The 19689-nt window shown below is 39.9% G+C and overlaps 1 protein-coding gene across 3 annotated transcripts in view; it reads right to left on the bottom strand.

Moving 5' to 3' along the window:
- NUDT4 (nudix hydrolase 4) overlaps positions 1-4298 on the bottom strand; it is a 30479-nt gene extending 26181 nt beyond the window's left edge. The window contains exon 1 of one of the 3 annotated variants that reach the window (XM_054819246.1): positions 3848-4298. Coding sequence is in view for 2 of the 3 variants with exons in the window: in XM_054819234.1 (XP_054675209.1) it covers positions 3848-3946 (99 nt within the window). In the remaining variant the exon portion in view is untranslated. The remainder of the gene's footprint in view (positions 1-3847) is intronic. The other 2 variants (XM_054819234.1, XM_054819242.1) reach the window with 2 other exon arrangements.
- Between the last annotated feature and the right edge of the window lie 15391 nt (positions 4299-19689).

Here is a 19689-nt window from a genome sequence, read left to right as displayed (position 1 = left end):
ATTTTTTTTTTTTTTAAAATCATACAATATCACAGCATGAAGGCTACAAAATCTAAACCAAAATGGGCTATATAGCAGTAAATTGGCACATGTGAAGTCACTTCAAGATGAAGAAAGAAACAGGAAAGATTTTTGCAGTGATGCATCTGGACAACCATCAGTCATCTCACAAGCAAATGCTTTCAGCTGCAATACCAGCTCTCAAGACAAAGCAGAAGCTTTTGACAGGTTGCGAGACTGCGGGCAAGCCCAGTCTCCAGCCCGTAACACCCAAGAGAACTGACTCAACGATTTTAAGTCTGGCAGCAAAGACTGTTGGTAAGTCTAATTGGGCAGGGTGCCATAGCTGGATAGTAGTTCAGCAGCTGTATTTCAAACTGTTTGCAGGGACCACCAGACTGAATTTTGCCTCAGCAGTGTTCTAGAGTCCATCTATGTTTCAAATCATGAAATTAAGAAGTGAACCGAAAATGAGTGGATATACAATATGGTTTTGACAAAAACATCCTTTGTTACCAGTCTTTTTCAATTGACATGTTGCCTCACTGTCCATAAAACTCAGCTGTAACATGGGTTTCAACAAAGCTACAAAGGTAACGTAAGAAGTGCAATACGGATAGGAATCAGACTAAGAAGCCATAATGTGCAGATTTTGCCAGAAGATGATTAACAATAGAGATATTAAATGTTTTAGTGACTGGCCTGATTTTCATTGGTGATGATCACAAAAAACTGTTAATGAAATTTTTAAGTCTCCAAATTGAGAGGCAGTGTCCATAAGTCACGATATCAACAGGGGTTCTCATGCTGAAATTGCAGAAAAAGGATCGCATTTGGTTAAGAAGAACATGTCGTGAATCTAATGCGCAGGACACTAAGAATTTCTGGTACAAGTTGAGAGTTCATGAAGTGGGAACAAGTTAGAGACTGAGATACACGACTAATCACAAGATGACTATGTGATAGCTTTACAATCATAATAAAGACAGATCCTATCACAATGTTTTTTTTCTAGTATGACTAGAGAAATATTAGTAACCTTTTACACAACACATTGAGATTCCATCTAAAGGAACTACAACTGTCACCCACATTCAGAAAATATGGCTGTCAAACCAAAGGAGGTGAAAGAGCTACCACGATAATCAGAAAAAGAAAACTGGTTTTAGGAGACGAGGCTGTAAGACTTCAAGATCATCAGAAAAGTACTAAGAAAGGAATGACTGCTGTCTACAGATATGTCAGAAAGTAAAGTGCAAGAAAGAAGAAAAAAGCGAAAGCACAGGCACAACTGGGTATGGACTGGCCTTTTAGAAAGTCAGAATGGAAACAGGAAGACAGGTTAATTCTAAGATTTGTACCGGAAGATTGCTGCAGATACTCATTCCTCCAGATAGAAACTAACCAGCTGAAAAGTAGAATGCAATCTATTGAAAGAGTCTTGCAGACAGAATCTCCAGTAAAAAAAAAAAAAGAGATTTTTATTTCTTTCTTTAAGACTCCTAAAAAGAAATGTATTGCTAAAGATTGCTTTCAGTTTTCTGTTCTATTGTCTCTCCTCCAATGTCTAGCAACTCTTTGCTTATGGGGTAGTAACTCTGCAGGTTAAAATAATTATGAAAGCTAATTTTTTCCCTCAATAGTTTCTGCAGGAGTCTGCTGTTCCCCTCGTCTCCCTCCAGTCACCTAGGTACTGCCTTTGTGCTCCTCCACAGCAGGAGTTACCGTGCACTTAAAGATCCCTGGAGATGCAGGTCAGCTGAAAATCCCTAGAGAATTGGAAAGGAAACGCTGAAGACATCTACATGAAGTTTGAAGCAGACCTACACAGAAACTTCTTAAGACAACAGTGTTCAAGAACAGAAGAAAGCCTCATCCAGCCAATCTGGGGAACACGGCTGGTGATACAAGCTTATCACAGGCATCACACTTGGTAGTCAGGCACCAAACTGCTACAGAATAGGTTATCTATTGATACCAATGGAGCTGGAACTTGGGAAACAGCTAAGCAAGTTCAAGATGTTGCCATTGCTTTTCTGGAAATAACTTATCAGAAAGTGATTTGAACTGTTTCCACATGCTTAATCTATGTCCCAAATCCAACTTGGTGTTATCCCATTCATTTCATCCTCAAGTGTGTCTACTTGCACAATGCCAAAACCCAGCCTCATGCCAGCCATACAGGTGCTCCATCCACCATATCCCAAATCACTCCAGTACAATAAATGTCAGCATTCACCCTTCTCACACAGCCCAGCAAAGCTGCTACTATCATCCTTACTCTCAGAGGGCGTTCTTATGCACAAACAATTTTTGAAGCAGCCAGTGGTCTCATTTGGATGCAAAATCCAAAGAGAATATAAAAAGTTGCAGCAGGAAATTAAGAATGAGTGGAAATTACTAACGAAGGTGATCCCAACCATGTATTTCTAACTAAAGTTGACGCAAGAAAGCTGTCACAGTGGATCAGGTCTTTGAACTCCAAACAAGTTTGAGCTGGAGTAGCATCAAAGATAAATACCAAAGACACGCAAATGAGGAAGCACGCTGGACTATCAGAGGTGCTGCTGAAACCAAAGAAAAGCTAAACTAATAGCAAGAACTAGCAAGATTCCTGCTGGGCACCCCTCTCCTTTACAGTATTAGGAAGAGCTGACCAGTGTGATTCTAAGGCTGTATTTGTAACACGCAGGGAATGGCATATACCAGAACACCATGCAAAATTTTTGCCTAAACCCAAGGGTCCGTATTTTGAGATCAGGCCTCTCCCTACTGCATTATATTGCTTATTAGATGTTAAACAATAAAAAAGAAATTTGCCATATCGACAGTTTAGATAGGACACTAGGTTCTTCCAGCATATAAATAAAGGGGGAGGAAGAACCCCCACCCAAGCCGTAAACTATTAAACAACAAAATAAAAACGAAAATCAGGAAAGGGTACGCTTCCAGGCTGAGACAGTCTATAAACGCATTGTGCAACGAAACCATCAGCAAAGTTTCCAGATAACGGCCAGTTCAAGTGACCTTGGCTAGGAATACAGGACAACTTTGTTGCCACCTCCCGATTCTGCTGCAACACAAAACCCCGGCGGAGCGCTATCCTCTACAACCAAAACCGCAACACCCCCCTTCCCACCCCCGAGCTCCTTGACGAAATATTTTTAAGCACCGTTTTACTCTCTTGGTTGGAAACACCCACCAAGGCGCAGGTTTTCCAAAAGCCAAGATTTATTTATTTTTAAATCCCCTCGAAGTACGGCAGGGGGCTCGTTTTACGGGCAACACCAGCCCTGCCCTCAATGCGCCATTATACATTAACCGATTTTGTGCGCGTTGCGGGCACACAAAGGATAACCCAAGAGTTTCAGCCGGTGCCCGAGTCCACCTCGGCAGCTGCCCCCCGCCGGCCCCCCTCCCCCCCGTGGGCGCCGCCCGCCGCCGCGGCCGGGCACAAAGGAGGGCGCCGCGCACGTGGGCCCGCGCCCCGCCGCACCGCGCCGCCCCAAGATGGTGGGCGAGAGGCGCGCCGTGCCGCGGAGCCGCCGCGCCTGCCCCGCCCCCGCGGCCGGACCGGCACGGGGGCGCCCGCCGCCGCTCCCAGCGCAGGTTGCGGGCCGGGGGTCCGCACAGCTCAGCGGCATCGGCCCTCCCCCGGCTCGGCGGGAAGAGCACCGGCACGGCTGTGTGCGTGTGTGTGCACGCGGGTTGTCCCCCGTGAGGGGCCCGCGCCCCCCGGTCAGACAAAGGGACGTGGCACCGGCGGGCCCAGCGGGTGACGGCGGAACGGGAGCCCCGGGCCGGGTCGGGCCCGGCGCCCCCCGCCCCACGTGCTCAGCGGGCTCACCTCATCCTCCCGCTCGCTGCGGAAGCAGAGGCACGCCGCCCGCTTCTTGTAGCCCTCCCGGTCGTACGTCCGCGTCTGGTTCGGCTTAAATTTCATCATAGAGGCGGTGACACAGCGGCTGCCGCCAGCTGCCGCCACGGCTCCGCTCTCCGAGCGCCGCCGCGCCCCCGGGACGCCGGCGCGGGGCCCCCACTCGACAGCGGGGCAGGAGGAAGGCCGGTCCCAGCTGCCAAGCTCCTGTCACAGCAGCGCCACGCCGCTGCTGCCACCGCCCCAGGAGCCACGCCGCGCCATGGAGGCTCCCTCGCCGCGCCGCTCGGCTCAGGCCCGGCCCGGCTCGCCCCTGAGCCGCCGCCCCGCACCCGCCCGCCGGCCCCGAGCGCCGCGGCGGCCGCCCCTGCGCCCACTATTTAACTGTAACGCACATTCCTGCGCCCGCGCGCGCCGCGCTGCAACGCGCAGGCGCCGGGCGCGGCAGCGGGCGGGGGGGGGAGGAGGCGGGCCGCGGCGGCGGGCGGGGCCCGGGCCTGGGGAACGGGGGGGAGCGGAGGTAAAAGGCCGGTCACGGCGCCGCGGCGGGCGTGCTTAGTCACCGGTGGGGCTCCGCCGCGGATGGGGGCTGTGCCCGCCGGTGAAGGCCCTGGTGTGAGGCGGGGCGAGGCTCATCTGCCCTGTTCCCCGCCCGCCCTCACAGCGGTGAGGGCTGACAGGACCGTCCCGTCCCGCGGAGGGGCTGCCGGGTGGGGGGGTCGGGGTTCGCCCCCGCTGTCCCACGGGCTGTGGTTGCCCCGCCGAGCTGCCCCCCACGGGCTTGCGAGACCCGGTGTCTCCGTGGGGCGGGAGCGGGCGCGGCGCCCGGCCGCGGGCTGTCCCTCCGGGTCCATGGGGCTACCGCAGGCGCCGCTCCAGCGGCGCTGGGCCTGTGTCCAGCACGGCTCTCCGAGCGCGGAAGGGATGCGGTCTCTGCTGGCAGCCTCCGTGGCAGGGAGCCCGGCGTAGGTGTGCGAGGCAGGGCCGCTTTCCCTCCTGCGGGCTCCATAGATGGAGGATGCGCCTGGCTCAAGTGTGGTAGTAAGAGTGTAGCTTTGCCAATGTAAGTTAAACCGGTTTTGAAATAACTTGGTTTTAGGAGATAGGGGCGTATGCAGGCTGGAAAAGCAAGGAGCACATGCCATATTTTTTTGTGTTTGTTTGTGTAATAACGTTATTTGGGAGCTGAAGATGGACAAAAGGCCTTCCCAATGCTGCCAGTGGGCCAGGAAAAAGTGTACTATTCATGTACCTTTATTATCAATCTGGTAGAGTGAAAGCCTTGGTATGTTCATTATCATTAAAAACCCCGCAAAACCCAACCCAAGAGCAAAACAAGGAAATGCTACTCTTACCAATGCCCCTGGATTGCCATCAATTACAAGTAGCCATCAAAGCATTTAATGTTTGTACATGAAAGATTGCTTAGTTGTGGCAGACAAGGTAGTGTGTGCTTATATACTAATAGAAACCACTCATCCAAACTGTTTCATAAACTTTTTCTTTCATCTGAGTGTTACTGATGTTCAGTAGGCTCATTTGTGCTTTTAGAGTGGACTAATATACTTTAAACTTATATCCTACTTGTTTCTTGTTGTTCCAGATTGCCTTTTTTTTTTCATCTTAAGAGGGCTGGGGTTTTTTTTTAACAATTTTGTTGATCTGTAACAAGCCAGACTTTTTATATGCTTTTTGTGGCATGTGTTGAAAGGGGATTGGTTCATCATCGCTGGTTACTTTGCTTCTTAGGGAAATTTGGACCTTCTGTTCTTTAGAACATGAACTAAGTGCAATGACATAGTGCAATATCATGCTTGAAAACCATGAAAGCTAAAGGGAGGAAAGCACAATTGTATTGAATTATTTTATTAAAGTTATAATAAGCTGTAAAGTCAAATACCCAAAGGTAAGAACTCCAATTTTAATTTGCTTTTACATGTTGATTACTTGTATGAACATATTTTTCTTAAGAAGGCCCCTGACACTTTTGCCACTTAGCAAATGGACTGGTAGATTAGATTTCTTTTTTTCTCCTCATTCAGTGCAGATCCAGGTCTCATTTATTACCACCTGTCACCAATCAGGCCTCAGGCTACATACAATTTTAGTAGTTATTTAATGGATTCCCAGTCAGAATAAATTCTTTTTTGTGAGAGGAAGGACCAATACCCAATTAATATCTGAAATTTTTAGTTCAAAGTTTAAGGTGTTGAGATCTGAAACCTTTGAGAATGCTGAGGAATGAAAACATGATTTTGATTCATAAACTTGTCCATGATACAGAAAAGGGAGCATGGTATGGTGTAATGAAGCTCAAGGGCTACAAATTAAGATTGCACAATTAGTCATTGCACCAACATTTCTTAGATTTTACATGTTTGACCTTGCTACCTTTGCTGTATTCCCATGTAGTTTTAAAAATACATCTTTACAAACAGATAGATGTGCATTCATGCAATGCATATAGTGAAAAAAATCTTGCAATTGGTCTGCTTTTTATAATAGACTGTTATGATAGAACTCATTTTGCTTTGGGCTGTTGCTTGAGCTATTGCTTCAGGGTTTACCTTTTAAGACAAATGCGTTGTGAGTCTTCAATATGGCTCTTTCTGAATTATCTTTTTTTGGGGGGGGTTGTTTTTGGTTTTTTTGTTTTGTTTGTTTGTAAGGCTTCACCTCTCACGCAATTGGAGGAAGTTCAAAAGTAGGCTTTAAACTTAACGAGAGCAGTGTCCAAAGATCAGATGAGCTTAGGTCAGGTTTTCCACTTTTGTACAACTCACTCCTCCCACCCCCAAAAAACAAACAAAACACTTGACTGCCAAATCAGAACACAACACACAAATCCTATCTCTGTTGTGAAACTCGATGGTTTCTTTGTCACGTATCACAGAGGTAAGAGCCGAAGAAAGAGCTCCCCGAGATGGGCCAGTCAGTAGACTGGCTATAGTTACATTTTCTAGTCCACCTATCCTCAAACATGGTAGCAACTCCAATGATTTGTAAATTTATTGGGGCTCTCTGTTTTTGTGAAAAGGCCCAACTTCTGCCTATATGTAATTAGGCTTTTATTCTGCAAAATAGAAGAAACCCAACTTTGTGAATATGGAAAAATATTAAAAAGGGATGACAGATGAACTCTAAAAAGTAGAGTGGCAGGACGTTTGGGTTTTTGGACCTTGAGGGATTTTGTTCTGAGAGATGCAGCCTTTTTTTTTTAGAAAAGTTGAAATTCGTGGTGCTAGGAATTAATCTTAAATGCCTGAAATAAATATATATATATATATATTGTTGGAGATGTGATTCTTAAATGGCCCTTGGTTTTTAGAATCATCAAGAGGCTTGAATTATCCAAGTTTTTGTATTTTTTTTAAGTATTCAATCTTTTTGTAAGTCTAAGTTATGTGGTCTGTCTCTACACAGAAGTCAGCAACAACTGTATGTGAAACAGTCAAATCATCAGTAAATAATTAACATTTACAATGCTGTCACATATTCATATTCACAGTAGTTCTGTAATGATGCATTGCTTCATTTTTTTTAAATATGGCTTATGAATACTGGGTATCCAATTCTGAGTGCATGAGATACATTACTGAAAGGAACAGCTACAGTGTGGTACCAAAAGTCTGTTTTATTCAGAGGTGGGTTTTTTGTTTGTTGTTGTGAAGAGTGTCTCTGGATTTTGCACTATAGCTATAGTATTTGTGAAGTAACTGATGATACCTTGAATACAAGTGTGAACCAGAGCTGAGTGTACAATGCAGGATGCAAAGACACTTTAAAGAAAATTCAAAAACCCCTATGTTCAGACAAAACTAACTTTCCACCTAGCTGTAGTTGCGATTTGAGTGGTCTGCTTAGATGTAAGGGAACATTTTTTTTTTTTCTTGGGAAGAAAGAAATGGGTTTAAAAATTTACAGAGTAATTAGATTTTCCAGTTCCCTTGACCTATATTTATTGCTGAGATTAGAAACCGCAGTGTTCAATAACTATGTTCTGGCAAGTTTTATGTAACTTTCTTTTCCACTCTTAGTTTATTATGGTTAATAAAAATGAAATATTTGCTTTGGAGGTACTTTCAGTCCTCTACTTAACATTTGCTCTGAAGAGAAATAGATACTTAGATTTTTGTCTCACCTCTGCAAATAGCACATCAAATTAAATTCTTTTTATTAGGGAAACCAGTGTCTTTAGTTATCATTCTAGATAATAATTTCTTCTGTCGTGATTATAACATTCCTTTGGTATTCAATAGTTAAACCAACAGAAAAATCCAAAAGTTGAGGAGCAAACAGTGTATTGAGAATGCATCCCTCTGGTGCTGCATGGTGTGGGCTTTTGGAACAGTAAATCCTCACTCAGCTGCATGGTAGCCCGGTGGAAGGCTGCCTGCAGCCGTAGGCCCAGTCATTTCAGCAGAACTTAAAATAACTGTAGTGTGGAGGCTGGCAAGGTGAACCTGACAACCAGACTTGTTAGTACCTTTCCCAAACCTAGAACAAAAATCTTAAACATATTTGAATGTAAGAAGGTTTGGTATATGGAAAGGGTAAATATTCATCAGGTAAGTACTTATTTAAGGTGATTTACTCCCCTAAAATACAGTAGGAGAGCGCAGTGATGCTTTTGAGATTTTAGCTATAAAGAAGCAAATGAGAACAGTGCCAAGCTAACCTCCCTGCAAACTTAAAATGTCATCTTTCTAATGATTTAGCAGTTAGGAAAATGCCAGCATCAGTCTTAAAATACTTTTAAGTGCCAAAAAATATGCAAAAAGCTTGCCAAATCATACACACACTCTCTTCTGGTAAACACTGAACAGAGAGAACTTTAAAAAATGGGACACATTTCTAAATCATGCTTCTGCATAAAGCAGCTTTTATGTAGTTAGTATCACATTGTCTTTTCCCTTAGAGCTAGATCTTCACCTGAAGCTGTTGTAAAATGCACTTTAAAGAGAATAAATGTACATGCTCTCTACAGTAAGGGTTGCATTCCCCATCCACAGGGCTCCTGTATTTTCAGGTGAATCTTGAGCACCGCTACAGCTGCCAACAAATATCTTTTCCTTTGATTTGTTATTGTTGAGCAACTGGTATGAATTGTATGCAATTACATTATTACTGTCTGCCAATCCAGCTTTATAATCTTGCCTTTTATAAAAAAATACAGTTAGCATTGCTTTGATGCCTGGTAAGAGGTACCCTCCCAGTAAAGATAGGGTTTTGCATTAAATGCTTACAAATGGGGAAGAATGATAGTCACCAGTAAATGAAAAGGGGGGGATCAATTAAATACAGCTATGGTTGTTTGAATGTAGACATCTGAGCATGTTTATTTTTATATGTTAAGAATATTGTATGCTTTTGTGTGCTTTTATGGGTTCAGTGGATAGTGATTGGTTTGGATTTGCTTAAAATTTAACTTTTAGCAAAATAGAAAAAGTCATATTTTACCGAACTGTTTAGCATATTTTATTTGGCTTCTACAATATAGCTAGATGATTGACAATACTCAACTTTGCTAAAAGTACCTGAAGATTTTTTTTTTTAACTGATGCAAAAGTCATTTATCAGAGAGAGAACATAAAACCCCAGGGATTTTGCCAGACTTCATGAAATAAGTAAGTATGAATTAAGATCATTGTTGTGTATTTCAGATTCTTTGTGAGATTATATGATCTTAAACTTGGGTTTAAGCTCCTTTGCCTGTAGGGCTTTGTTAGTGGGATGTCCTATTGTTTAGTTTTATGTTCATAAATGTTCTTCCCATGAAGAATGCATTTCACAATTGAGTCCTTAGTATTTTCTCCTCCTTAGTTATGAATTCATTGCCATAATATTCTTGTTATTCAAGTTTCGAGTTAATTCTGGTAGACTAATTTTGATGTCAGTGGATGTAGTTTGGAGACACTATGAGAGTTACTAGGCTTGTTCAGTGATAAAGTTACGTCTTCGAGTGATTGCAGTGAAATCCTGCTTTACCTGCAAATGTTTAAAGTTATGTAAGTGTGGCTCTGTGAAGACTGTAGTAGTATGAGTAGACTCTTTGTTGGTCCTCTTGCAGTTTCCTGAATAAAATAGGGTAAAATATGCCTAGGTTTTGAGGAGTTTGGCTCCCTGGGAAAATAGGACTTCACTGACTCAAAGTTGAGAAAATACCTGAATTGTTGTGGAAGTCTACTTGCGGTTAAGACGTTATCACTCCCATAGCCGCAGTAGCAAGCCTGTACCAAATGTCGACTGCCCCAGAGTTGTACCTCCAGGTACAGAGGAAATGGGACTGTAGAGTGGGTTGCCAATAGATGGGCACGTGTTTTGTTTGGCTAAATCTACTGTGGAATGTGCTTTCCAGCAACAGAGCGAAGGAAGGAGTTGGTAGTTGGATTACCTCAAAACCATGTAGTTCTTTCTGGCAGCGCCTGTCTCTTAGAAGCCAGGTTAATAATAAAATGGTAGTTTCATTGTATTATTAACAGATGCATCAAAAATGGAAGGATAGACTGCCATTTAAGCAGTCTTCTTTCCTAATCTAACGGAAGTCTGCTTGGGCAGACTTGGCACCGAGTCCCACAGAACAGGTCATTTATTTATTTATTATGTTTGTTTTGGTATGTTTGTGTAGCCAGGTTACTGACTATTTGAGGCTGTCTATTTCTGATAGGACACTATATAAATCTAGTAGAATAGCTTGTCTGATAATGCACACCTTTCTTGATTGTGTAGAAAAACAGTAATTTGTGGCAAAAAAACAATGGAGGCTTGGCCAAGCTATGCTTTATGTGGAACTGTGCTAAATAGGAGTAAAAGCTATTCTGTGTAGCTGTGAGTTCAAGAAATACTTGAGATAATTACTAAATGTAATTTTATGTGAGAAATAAACAATGATTAAATTTTACTCATGTCTGGTTGAATTTCAAAGGTAAATCTTGGTAGTAGAGCATAGCAATTTCTTAAGTACCTGAACAATATTTTGAGTGCCATTACATTGCAGGCTTCAACCAACTTACTGGAAAAAATGATTACTGCAAAGGTGTGGTGGCAGAGAAAGCAATAAAAAACCGCTGAATGTTCCTCTCCGCTGTTTTCATCTGAAGGTTTCATTCCAAAATGTTGGCTTTTGACCTGGATGTGTTTAGTCAGGCTTAACCTTTCTTATACGAAGCAACCTTTAAAAAAGCTCAGATCTACAGGTCAATATGGGTGGAGTAGACTCATAATAGGTACCCCACCAATTTTTAATCATAGTTAGTCATTATCATCTTTATGGGCTACTTGAAAACACCTACTCTAGACATGCAAGCTGATCATTGCTCTCTTTTTAAAGAGGGTATATGATGACTGAATGTGTTACCAGCTTTGGAGCCAAACTACAGTGAGGCCTGGCATTATCACATTTATTTCAGTGCTTTTGTTTCAGACTGTGGTTTAGCTACTGTTACTAAATATATGCATCAGAGCTGTTTGCAATTTAACAGTTGAACCTCCTGGTGTTAAGAGGGCCAGCAGAAGGTAGCATTTAAGCTGTGCATAAGGGCTCTGCTGGGCTCGAAGGTGCAAATGTGTGCCTGTTTTGTTTTTGCACATAGAGGATTGTGCAAGGACAGTTTGTGGGTGATCAGAAGATTTGAATGTACACTTACATGTTGATAGCAGTAGGAAATCACTATGGTGGTTCTAGATTTTAGGCTAGTGATTTCCATATGCTTGGGGTTCTGTTGCTCAGATTGTGAGCAGGTGGAGTATGTTTTCTGTGCGTGATTACAATAAAATGGCATTGATATAGAGGATGGAGTCAAACAAAAATATATTATTAGAACTATCTAGGACTGCTTCAAGTTCTTTTTTCCCTAGAGAAGAAACTTTTATCGAGGAATTGTATTTATTTTGACAAACTGTCTCTGGAAAACTTTCTAGGTCCTCTGAGATATAATTTGTACTTGGGAAAGATCATTAGAATGGACAGATGGTTGGAGCATTGAGACCCAATAAGCTTCAAATTAGGAACAGCCAAGAAGGGAACTTCTAGTTGTTTCTGTGACCAATGCTCTGAGTGTTTTTCTTTATGCCACAATCCTTATTTATTATTTAAATTTAAATTAGTTAAATTGCATGTTTTGATAAGTTTTGAAACTTATCTGTGTATCTTCTTGTAAAGATTTGTTTTATTCTCCTCATACAGCTCGTATAGCAGGAGTCCAGTATTTGTATGCAGGTAGTCTTGAGAATGCATTCACCAGTGCTGTAGTTTTTCTTAATAGTAATTTAAAACCTCTCTCCCAAATTTTAGGAAGATAAATTGAAAAATGCCGTTATACAGAATAAAACCAAGTTTTCCTCCTGGAGTTCCTCCCAAAGTTAATAAATTGGGTGTTAGTTACTACATTATCATAACTACTGCTCATTCCCAATAGAAGCTGAGTAAATGGTGGCTGAACTATGTCCTGAGACACAACAAATGTGGGCAGTTTCAAATCAAACCCTGAGGGTGTTTGATTCTGAAATGCAACTCCTTATTGAGATGTGTGTTAACAGCTTCACATCTTTCAGTGTAATGAGACTCGGGTTTTACTATTCTCTTGATGACAACTGTTAAAATATTGATGGGAGTGGTGTTTAGTGTAAGTATGCTGTCAATTAATACCTTTTGCATTGTTACTGCTTGTAAAGTTGAACCACAGTAAGAGTTAGTTTGTCCATTGTTTTATTAAAGTTTGCTAGTTCCTGAATTTGGGAACAAATCCAGCTCTTTCGGACTCCTCCACAGAAAGAAATGTTCTCTACTGTGGTGATTAAGCCTGTCTCAGGAAGAAGAAGAAAGTCTTGTTATCATTTTAGGATTTTTCTGGTCTGTCTGTTGCTAGTATTGATAGATTAACTATGTCTCTTCAGCTTGTGGCCATGTCATTGTATTGTAATTATCTCTTCAGTTGTCTGAAGGCTACTTTTTTTATACTTTTGCTGCATTACTTCATTTGTTGTCTTATTAAATTAATAATTAATGCAACAAATTCCAAACCTCCGCTGTGCTTGTGCAAGCTTTATAACTTTACCTCACTGACCAAATTTGATACAACTGCTTGTGTAATCTTAGTTTATGTAAATATAGAGCTACAATGTCATAATATATCATAAGTTTTCCTAAAAGGTTGTTTTCAGCTTTATCTCAAGGCTTCCTTGTTTGTGTGAGCATGTGTGTGAACTTTCAGGGATGGTGTTGAGTCCATCTCATTCTCAACAGATCAAGTAGAGAGTGTAGAGAACTTAAAAGTTTCAACAGTTATGCATATTATCAGACCTAAATTTTTATTTTAAAAGCATCATTTTCCATTTAATATAGATTTTAATATTGATTTTACTGGGATAAATGAGTAATAGATGAGTAACACTTCTGCTTAAATTAAAATTGATTCTTCTGAACAAGTGCTTAATGTTTTCACTGTGGGCAAAGGGTAAGTGAAAAAAAAACCAAACCCTGTAAAGTTTCTTAGAAGACAGTGTATCTTGATCCTTAAGCTACATTCATGTAAATTATATGCTAAAATACAGTTTCAGGACAAGAGTTTAGAGAACACCTTATTTCGTATTTTATTTTTGTAACCAGTTTTAACATTTCTCACAGGACATAAAAGGCCAAAATTGTAAAAGGATGAGGCTTCTTTTGATTTTTATATTATTTCCTGAGCCTTACTGTTATTATTTTTTAAGTTTAGATAAAGCATCTTTATATAAGAAAGACAATTCTGACAATAGCAATGCATCACTGGAAGCATAAAATGTGTCACAAACAGCCTCTTTTGTTCTAATGGCAATTATGGACCTGATTTCTGTGGTTCATTGTTTATGATGAACCTCATAAACCTCCCTTCTGCCTTGGTAGACACTAATGATCCCATGGATTGCTAGAATTAGCAGGAAACTTGTAAGACTGACCCACCTAGGGCAGTGCTTTACTACAGATCTTGTCATTTTGAGTTTTAAAAGAAATGAGGATATTATGGTCAGAATTAAATTTGGAATGAGGTTGAGAATTTGACTGAGGATGAATCAAGTTGAGATGGTTAGAAGGCATAGGCTTCACAATTCATGTTCTGATTGTGTAAATGCTAAAAGATCAGTTGTATTTGCAACTGCAAATTTGTCACTGTTCAAAGTGGTGACATGTCTTTTGAAATCAGCTATTAGAGTAAAGATACTTGCCTTGGAATGTAGCTTGAACCAGATTTTGCAATTGGATACTTGGACTTTGCAATTGGGTACTAGTTTTCCCCTGGCAGTAGGACCAAAATTGTTGATATAAGCACAGATAATGTCTAGAGATGCATCATAAGTGGCACCAGAGTTCAGTAAAATAGATGAAAACAGAACACATGAATTAAAATTCCATAATATAAATGCCGAGTGTGTGCTTTTTAGCCTTTACCCCTCCTTCCTTTTCTGTTTTTCTCCAGTTATCCCAATGATGTTTTCTTTTATTTTATTTTCCTTGGGAAGCATTATCCCCTTTGTATCAGTTTTGTGTTGTATTCGTACCTAGGCTGCTGCCAGATGAACTTTAACAAAGGTTTGCAAAAGTCCTTTGGGATTTCATGTATGTGAAAGTGACCTGAATAGATCCAATTCTAGAATCGGGATTATGCTTGCTAAGAGTGCTGCAAGTTTCATCTGTAAACATCACCCCAGTATTAGAGATCATAAGGCCGTTTCATTCTGGAACACTGCAAAATGGCATACTAATTGTATTATGTAGACTCCAGTTGTACACTTTCCTGGTTCAACAGCAGTGGAGCAGTCCCATTTAACTATGAAGTAATGTCTGCCGCTCGATTTGTCCTCAGTTGAACTCAATGTACAGGCCTCATATTGTAAAGTCTAAAATACAAAGAACGAATATGTAGTACAAGTACTTTACTATACAAATTTAAAATTCATGCTGACACTACCTGTCCTAAGCAGTTTTTAAATGTAATGTGCATGCGTTATACAGAGATGGTAGTTTATTTTAAGGTAGGATTAGTTATTTTGCCAACTTGTTACAGTGATTTTGATTCACACAGAGAAACTGCTTCAGTATTCTCATTTCTAAAGGTACTGTAAAATTCATGCTTTTGTTAGGGAACATTAACCTTATGAGCTTTAACTTGATGTACAGTATGCTACTTCATTATACTTGAGTGAATAGACTTAAAACACTAAAGGCAATTTCAAATGTAAAATGATATAAAGAAACTGTCCTTTCAGTTACTTCCTTTTTGAGTAATGCTTTATAAAATATATATTTAGGAGAAAAGTGAACAGAAAGACATGACTCAACAGCTGAAGTTGTATGGAAAAGAGTAGTAGAGAACAGAACAGACCTGTAGCAAGGTCTGCAAGCAAGGAACGACTCTTGGGGAGCTGGGTGTTGGTTGCGGTCTGATTCCTGTTGAAGTTTGAAAGGAACATTTCTTAAAAGGAAAAAAAAAGCTACTTTGTACAGGACATAAATATGTTAAAAGTTTGGGACTTGGAGAAAACACATAGAATATACATTGAGTCACCTTACTTTTAAAGAAGTCTGTGTTTCTTAATTTCCTTTCTGCTTTTCCTTTCTTCCTTCGTGCCTGCTTCTTTTTATAGTGATCAGGTTATCCTTGTGGTATGTAAGTTATATGGGGCATAACCATTGCTAACAGAAGGATAATTATCCCTGTTTCACTGTGTGGAAGGGCTGGACTGTTCAAGGATTAATTTAACTTTTATCAAGTTGATTGTACTCCAATAGACAGCAGTAACAAAAAAAAGGAAGCTGTTAATTTATATTTTTAATGTTTTATTTGCATTTTATTTACATTTAATTTATTTTAATGTTTCATTGCTCTTCCTCCAGTTCCAGAAAGCTTGTCTGAATAGCCTGAATGAGTATTGATCCTTATGGTGTACATCAAATACATGCATCTTTGAATACTTTCTATAAAAATGCACAGCTTGGAAAATATGTACAAGGTTTTTTTCCTTTGCACAGGTTCTAAGTCTTCAAATGTATTCAGCCATACTCTTGAAATATGATATTATATCTCAATTACTTTGATGTAGAAAAGCACACAGAACTGCACAGCGTTATCTATGAAAGCCACATCAGTCTGATGCTAGTTACTACAGCTCATCCCCAAGGAGGGTGGTCAGTGTTAAAGCTTTAGGAGATCCTTCAAGACATGATTTTAGCAGATGGTGTAAGGATGTTGCAGAGCTTGAGAGGGAAAACGAGGTTAAATTCTAGATGGAAAGTGGTCAGATAGTTATTTTCTTTCTTCTGTGGCTCATTTTGATTAGTACACCTCAGTTGCCTTAATCCTTCCTACTAAAAATTTTAGCCAGGCTAATTTTTGATTGTGTGTGCAGTCCAGAGGTTGGAAGTAGGATCTACTTTCTGCCTGCATCTCTTATTAAATGTATTTATGACACTAGTCTTACTGGAGAGCGACTGTCCCGATTTTGATGTTTTAACTTTATCATAATGAATTGTAAAAGTCTTTGGCATGCTCTTGGGAGAGTAATTTGTTGTGACTTTCTAGTACCTTTATAATTTGATGACCATGCTGTAATTACCCTTTACTGGTGCTGGCAAAAATACTTATTTGATGGTAGTGTGCTAATATGTGCATTAGTATTTTTTGTATGCATTTTTTAAGGGAATAAAAGACTTCTAAGTGCAAAATTAAATGTGTGTAGATAGAAATGTTGCATAAGAATAACTTGTGTCTTACTGCACCTTAAAGTATTAAATACTTGGTAACACTTTCTTCCTCCTCTTCTTCTACTACAAGATAAACCAATCCTGTTCCTGTATTTTCATTGTCATCACTGAAAACCTGGAGGATTAGGCCTGTAGTGGTTTTCTCACATTTTATAGTATTTTATATTACCCAAATTGTTTCTATATCTGTATTTTGGAAGGGCTTTTATTTTGTAAAGTAAATATGGGTATCTTACAAAAGTTCAAGTAAAAATAAGTTTTCCATTCTCACATCTGTCTTAGATAATATGTCTTGCTATGTGGTTGTAGATGAAGAAACCTGGAATAACTGAAATCAAGTCTGAAAATTCAATGTAAAAATAAAAATATTCTCTGTAATTAAAAAGAAAATTCCATATGGGCAGACAGTTCTAGAACTTGTCACTTCAGGGCTTCTTGTAACCTCTTTTGAAGGATTTTTTACAACAACAGGATTACTAGCTTATCTAGTAGTATTATTTCTATGACTTTAATAGTAACCTTGCACAGAAGTGAGCTACAAAATGACTTAAGTAGATCATGTAGACTCACATTAGCCATGTTACTGATTTTACTGGTAAGGAATTTTTTCAAACAGTAACCCAGGCCAGACTGTGGGTTTTTTTTTTTTTTTTTCTTTTTTTCTGTTTTCTAGAACAAAAATGTGGTTGTTTGAGAACAGCAGGTAGGCAGTGAGTTCTACACTGATCTGAAAGTAAGGTGAAGTGGATCTGTGGAAAGAAATTGTGAAAACTAAAATAACGAGTGAGCATCAATAAAATGGAACAGAAAGGAAAGACAGGTATGATGAAAGGGAAAGGCATGTATGAATGGAAAAAAAAAAAGAACAGAGATGCTTTTATGGTGCATACTAGCTACAGCTAGTAAAAAAGGTATTTCATTTGTCCATCTGAATTAATGCTTTGATCTTTGCGTCAGTGAAGCATGTTTTATGCTGCTGCCAGCTATGATCTTGGGAACCTCATTGCATGTGGTATTTGTGATATTTCCTCCTTAACAAAGAACCAACATTTTGTTCCTAGTTATGATTAAACAGGAAAATGCCTCTGAAAATGTGCTTAGCTTTAATTTTTTTTATGCTCTGGGGTTTTTATTACATGAAGTAATCCATAGAGCTGCAGTAAGAAAATATAAATCTCTTCAGAAGGGAAACAAGTTCACTCCATGCATTGTACAGGCTTAAAATCACATTGTCTTCAGGAGGAACCCAAAGCATCCATTTACTTAGATGACACTTGTATCACCTGGTAGATTAAACAACATTAATTCCCATTATTCATTGGTGAGAAAGGAATATTTGCTTACCTGTGAGCTGGATGTGTCAGCTTGTGTATAATGATATCTGTAGCTTGGTACACATTTCTAATAGATGCAGAAAATAAAGCAGGTATTTTTGTGTATTGTTTTATCAGACAATTGTTGTTAACTGTTCTGATGTGCTTACAGTATACCAAATTGTTCTTAACCAATGGCAAAGCCTGCAGACACAGGCATTCCTGTATTCAGGAATTTTCATACTAAAAGCATCACTTTCAAGGCACGATGCTACAGCTTACAATAACCTCCCACAGATCAAACCATGTAATTCAAGCGTAACTCCTAGAGTATCATTCTTTTTTGGGTTTTTGTTGTTGTTTGTTTGGGGGTTTTTTTCCCCCTCCATAATTAGTTCACATGGTGGAAACCTCTTCTGGGATGGAGGGAGGTTTCGTTTCACTTGTATCTTCTAGTTATCAGACATAGACTATTCTAGATACAGACTCAAAAATGCCAAAATATAGTTTATATCCTAACAGTTCTGCCTTGGCATAGAGGAATGGACAAGATGACATTTTAAGTCCTATTTTTTCAAGTCTTTGTCCTAGAAAGAAAGATCTGTTTCTGATTCTTTGCCTTTGGGAGCAGGGTAGTCTGACTGGTAGCTATGTCTTTTATACAAAAGGAGATAAATTGTGAGTCAGCTGTCACTGCTGAAGATCTGTGATGACACTGTGGCATGCAAAAATAAGTGCTGTCTACGGTGGTATGTCCATAAACCATTTAAGACTTTAAGCATTGAAAGTAATATAAGTACTGGTTATCATTTTGCACATTTCTTTCTGTTTCCATAACAAGAAGAATTTCTACTTCGAATCAAAGTTTCTTAGGATAAAACCTGGTTTTGCAATGTATTTCTGCTAATATGCTGGAGAACGTGACTCAGCATGTGCTAGCATTCTCAATTTTATTTGACATTCATGATTTCTAGCACAGTTGCTTTTTTCTTTTCTTTTTTTTTTTTTTTATAATGAATATCAGATCTTTGTAATGCTAGCAAGGATGTCCTGTTGCCAGGCAAAAGGAAAAAAATAAAAAAGCCCAGTAGGCAATACATGGAATTGATGTATGTTGTTGTTTTTTTAACTCTTTTTACTCTTAAAGTAACTTGACTAGCACGCAGGGTTTCAGAACAAGATGTGGTGTGTGTTTATTTGAGTAATAGCTGCCATATGCTATTCTTTTTTCTTCAATCATCTTGTCTCATAGAGGGGGTTGGACACTAACAGAACATAACTCTAAAGGGAGTCACCTTAAATACATTCCATTGTGGTGTTATAAACTGATGCAATCAAACTGCTTGACAGCCAAAGTAACTATACCCAAATACATTTTGCGTATAAAATAGCTGTTAAACGCAGTAACGCAGAACCTTAAAGCTAGTTTTCAAAGATATCTGAAGGAAGGAGAAGGAGAATAGGGATTTCATTAATATTGGACTATGCTGTCAGAGTTTCTGAAAGAGTTATGATAATGTAGTGGTAACCAGCCAGTGCTGTCACTTACTATTAAAAGCCATAGATAATGATATACCTCTTGATATATTTTTTTGGTGTGCTGGCTATGTGGTTATCTCCTTGCAAAATGAACATAAATCATGCCTAAGAAAGAGGCATTTATTTTTCCCCCTTTGTCCTGAAAAGGTATCGAGGCAGAAACAGTGTAGTACAGAAGCTTCTCCCTGCTGTTGGAGTACAAAGACAGTAAAGCTGAGACT

This window comes from Grus americana, chromosome 1 (assembly GCF_028858705.1).
Source record: "Grus americana isolate bGruAme1 chromosome 1, bGruAme1.mat, whole genome shotgun sequence".
In the NCBI taxonomy this organism is placed as follows: Eukaryota; Metazoa; Chordata; class Aves; order Gruiformes; family Gruidae; genus Grus; species Grus americana.
The sequence above is the reverse complement of the archived record's forward strand: the minus strand, read 5'-3'. Positions and strand labels throughout refer to the sequence as shown.